Source organism: Berghia stephanieae, chromosome 1, assembly GCF_034508935.2.
Source record: "Berghia stephanieae isolate SIO BIC M18660-M18661 chromosome 1, UCSD_Bste_1.3, whole genome shotgun sequence".
NCBI classification, from domain to species: Eukaryota; Metazoa; Mollusca; class Gastropoda; order Nudibranchia; family Aeolidiidae; genus Berghia; species Berghia stephanieae.
This window is the reverse complement of record NC_088360.1, coordinates 54,039,772-54,044,771: the sequence shown is the minus strand read 5'-3', so window position 1 is coordinate 54,044,771 and position 5,000 is coordinate 54,039,772. Positions and strand designations below refer to the sequence as shown.

The following is a 5,000-nucleotide window of genomic DNA, read 5'->3' as shown; positions in this document are numbered from 1 at the left end:
TATGAGCATCGATGACCTGGACTTTAAAGAAATAAATCTCATTAAACGAAATCGGGTCCTCTCCAAGTTTTCTGTTCTCTTTATTTGATATGCTAGTCATTTTCCAGGCGGCTCCGGGAGACATCAATTGTATAAACCCGAAAAATAATTACTTCATAGTTTTTGTAGGACATATATCTTATTATATAATTAGCAAATTGGATATTTTTGTAGTACTAAGCCCCGAAACCACTGGATCAATGGTCACCAAATTTTGGATGGTATTTACATTTGACATGAAGATGGTGTGATTTTTATGAGATTGATTAAATATCCTGATAATTTTATATTCTCATTATTTGGAATACAATCAGTTTCTCAAAATTTATAGCGAGCATTTTAACATTGGGATAGACGAATTCTAGGCATGATAAGTGAGCGAAATGTAGTAATGATAATAACAACAATAATAGTAATAATAATAGTAGTAATAGTAATAAATAATAATAATAATAATAATAATAATAATAATAATAATAATAATAATAATAATAATAATAATAATAATAATAATAATAATAATAATAATAATTAACCACAACCAAGACTACCACCATTACTTTTACAACCCTCCCCCAAAGAACAAAAATATTTTTAAAACAATTAGAGTAAACACTCACCTGTGTATAAGCAAAAGTACCGAACACTCTTGAAGACACTAGTTGAGCCAATGGCAAAAGACAAGAAATTGGTCACTGTGGGGAATAACATTGGAATAGCGATTTGATTTCTTAGTTTAACAAATAAAATTAAACATTTAAAAAAAAAAGGGGGGGGGGAAGAAAAGGGGCTAAATGGCCAAGTCGTTAAGGCATTGCACTGTGAACCGGAAGGTCCGGGTTCGAGCTCCACTTCAGGCGCTTTTTTTTCCTTGTGCAAGGTTATTAACCCCCCAAAATTCCTCACTTTGGACACCATGGGTGATTCCCATTGCCATCATCAGACATCTATTTTGATGGATTAACTATATTCCTTAATGGAATGCCTAGGCGATGGTCTCTAATGATGTCGAGGTGGAAGGGCGTAATTTAAAAAGAAAATGAAATATCAACACGAATTTATTTTATAGCTATCATGGGGTAAAAAGTCAAAGCATTTAGTAGACCAAACACTTTTTATAAAGAATCAGTTATCTTCCTTGAGACGTCTATAAAGTATATAATGGTAAAGCATATAAGTTAATCTAAGTCAATTATTGGACAGGAAAACATACTTTCAAAGAATAGGTAGGTAATAAGAACAAGTTCTCATAAATAGATGGATTAATAGGCAAACTGACGGACACACAGGTAGAAATCAAGTAAGTCTTCCAGATCCATTAGGTCCAGAGAACCAGAGTTTATTCCGGTATCTACAGCATGAAATGAATATTGGCATCATCCGTGATGGGTACTCATACAGGTTGTGCTGCTTTATAAATCAATCCACCGATGTGCATTGTAATTCCCTCTACTTAACGATATTGTTACGTAGTTGCAACACTTTATGAAAAAAATGTCAGTAAGTTTTGCTTCTTTGAGAGATAGATAGATAGACATATCGTAGTAATAGTAGTAGTAGTAGTAGTAGTAGTAGTAGTAGTAGTAGTAGTAGTAGTAGTAGTAGTACTAGTAGTAGTAGTAGTAATAGTAGTAGTAGTAGTAGTAGTAGTAGTAGTAGTAGTAGTAGTAGTAGTAGTAGTAGTAGTAGTCGTAGTAGTAGTAAGCCTCGCAGTTCGAATGACGCCTGCTGAGAATTGTGTGATTCAGCCATAGTCGATAAGTATAGCTGCTCTCTCCATCCATGTTGTTAATGGTTTCCATTGGTCACGGCCCTGGTCCAGAGTTTTGAGACTGTCAAGATCTTGTTGTGACTTTAGACATATAGATAAACGGCATTTATAAGCAAATAGATAGGTGGAAGGGAGAGAATATATAATTAATTGTCCAAGTGTTAAAAGTATAGTTTACTTGATGTGATGGTGATACCGATCCCCGCTTTCTTGAAAATGGTTCCAATGCGCTGCGGAACAGTCAATTCTGGTTGGTCTGTTGTCTCACTCCACGCAGACATTAGAAGAAACATGTCATCAACACCAACGCCTGAAAAACGGTTTAAAGATTTATAAATATCATAAGCTACACAAAACCGTTTACTTGATACTACTACAGTTGTTAAAGTTCATTTTAATTTCAAGGCTTTAGCTAAAATCATATGAAGAGTACAGAGGCTAAAATCACAGAAAACCATTCGGTATGTTTATGCCTGTTCACTAAGAATGATGCAAGTGATCTTACCTTTTCTTCTTTAAATAGCATAGCGAAACAGTTAAAACCATTTAGTGGACATCTGTGCTTTTAGCCTTGTACTCTAGGCGGGCAATTTTATCGATGTCAGCATTGCGAAAGCATACGAGCATGTTGTTATCATCAATCCCATGGTGCCAATATTTTGATATTTAAAATAAAACATTGTTTTGCGGATTAACTAGAAAAGAAAAGATAACAGGCAATTCTTTTTCAGTACAGGGACTTCCTTTGGCATCTTCCATAGAGTTTATTTCTCTTCAGAGCCTTTGGGCCCATTGCGCCGGAGTTTATCCGGGATTCTATGTTGAATAAAAGAACAATAACAATTGCTTGCTACCCTTTGGTCAGTCTATAGAAAAGTACTTTCAGCTAGCTAACCAATCACTGCTGGATGGACTTCATCGGGTTCGATCTCGGTCTCTTTGCGCGTTTATTGAGTGCTTTATCAACTGAGCTATGGAGAACTCTAAGCTACCCGGGCCTTCATTAACACTGAACTTAGACTAAAATAAATGACTGCTAATAACAACATTTCAAGTTTTATGGATTAAATATTGGTTCAACAAATAAGAAGCTCATTCAATGATACATCCTGAAAAGTTTTCTTTCTTTTTCTTTTTCTTTTCTAAATCTCGAGACAAACAAAACTTTTAACTCTGTTTCGAACCTGGCAATGCCCAACAACTCACCCAGCAAAAGGAAGGGCATGATACCCACCATGTTGACATAGGGCACGCCACAAAAAGATGCCAGGCCAAAGGAAGCAGCGATCCCAAAACAAGTAGCCAGCACCCCGCCACTGGACAAGAACGCACGCGTGCTTACCATGTTACCGCCTGAAAAAGAAATAGGGATCAGAGATCAGGCAGGGTGCTCGTTGGAAAAAAATATAGGTAGAATGAAGTTGACGTCACTCAGGACTTTGTCATTGTATTTTTGACATCCGTGTTTATGAGTCATTCTCTAAACTGTATTATTATCCAGACTATGATTTTAGTTCAGGGTTACACATTATAGTCTTGTGTGTTGGTCCGTTTTACTTCCGGATGGCCATGTTGCGAGCTTCTTAGAACAAAATTAAAATTGAGCTTTATATAGCGCAATATCCACTAAATGTGCTCAAATCGCTTTACAAGGGGTCCCTGGCCAACAGCAACATTTAACATTTGGACGGGACATGACGCCTGTTAGGCGATATTACAATTTTACGGACAAAGACAACGCTGTTAACGGCCAGGTACTCATTTTACACCTGAGTACGGTGAGAGAATGTGAGTAAAGAGCCTTTTCCAAGGACTCAACTATGCGCCGAGCGCGAGGCTCGAACTCAGGACCTTCCTTAGCCAAGCGCTTACTATCTATATGCAGACTGATATCATTACAATATGTAATGCGATTCGGCTATCTGTTTTATTGGTGTGACACTCACCTTTGGATCAGAAGGTCTTGAGTTCGAATCCTTGGAAAATGCTCTTTAATCACATTCTCTCATCGTTCTCCGGTGTAAAATGAGTACCTGGCCATTTCCAGCGTTGTGTTCGTCGAACAAAAAAGTACTATCGCCCGTTAGGCGTCCTGTCTCGTCCTACATGTTAAGTGTTGCTATTGACTAGGAACCACCTTGTAAAGCTCATTCAGCACGTTTAGTCAACATTGCCCTTAATAAAAGTTGAAGTTTCTTTAAACAATTATCTCTAAACGTTTTGAAGCCATGGCGAGTTAGAATACTCATAAATGCAATATTTGCGGACGTGATCTATATTATTACTTAAACTTAAAAACCTCAACCATTTGCATTTCAAAATCTTTAAAAATCATATTAAAAATTGGGCTTAAAATGGACCAATTCATCCTTAAATGTCCTAAAAGTGTCGGTTAAAACGTTCTGTTAGCATAATATGTGTCACAATGTCAAATTGAAAATGAGTATCATCATATATAATCACTTAATCGTATACATATTTCAATTCGACAAGATTTTTGTCAATAGAATTTTTAATTTCATTAATGTTATTTTCAATTTATGTTTGAAATTTCAAATTGTTCCATGTTTTTTAACTCACTTTTCCTTATCTAATCTCATTTCGATAAATTACCACACTTAAGCGCGGTGAGTGATATAATATTTCTAATTTAAGATTAAGAGCAAAGATCGTTGATGAACTATCACATTTCAAAATAAAAAGACGAAAATCCCTCTTAATTTCACAGTGGAATTAACCATTGCATTGTTTAAATACACGCGTTATAATTAAGAAGAAGAAGAAGAAGAAGAAGAAGAAGAAGAAGAAGAAGAAGAAGAAGAAGAAGAAGAAGAAGAAGAAGAAGAAGAAGAAGAAGAAGAAGGACGAGGAGCGGGAGGAGGAGGAGGAGGAGGAGGAGGAGGAGGAGGAGGAGGAGGAGGAGGAGGAGGAGGAGGAGGAGGAGGAGGAGGAGAAGAAATAGAAGAAGAAAAAGAAGAAGAAGAAGAAAAGAAGAAGAAGAAGAAGAAGAAGAAGAAGAAGAAGAAGAAGAAGAAGAAGAAGAAGAAGAAGAAGAAAAGAAAGAAGAAGAAGAAGAAGAGAAGAAGAAGAAGAAGAAGAAGAAGAAGAAGAAAGAAGAAGAAGAAGAAGAAAAGAAGAAGAAGAAGAAGAAGAAGAAGAAGAAGAAGAAGAAAAAGCAGAAGCAGAAGAA

General features: G+C 36.2%; 1 protein-coding gene across 5 annotated transcripts in view; it reads right to left on the bottom strand.

Moving 5' to 3' along the window:
- The window catches only part of LOC144977644 (patched domain-containing protein 3-like), a 58,009-nt gene that overhangs the window by 14,830 nt on the left and 38,179 nt on the right, over positions 1 to 5,000 (bottom strand). For all 5 annotated transcript variants that reach the window (XM_078923064.1, XM_078923081.1, XM_078923073.1 and 2 more), the window contains 3 exons: positions 3,017 to 3,163; positions 1,989 to 2,120; positions 660 to 734 (listed from right to left, as the gene is read on the bottom strand). In XM_078923064.1, the coding sequence (XP_078779190.1) occupies positions 660 to 734; positions 1,989 to 2,120; positions 3,017 to 3,163 (354 nt within the window). The remainder of the gene's footprint in view (positions 1 to 659; positions 735 to 1,988; positions 2,121 to 3,016; positions 3,164 to 5,000) is intronic.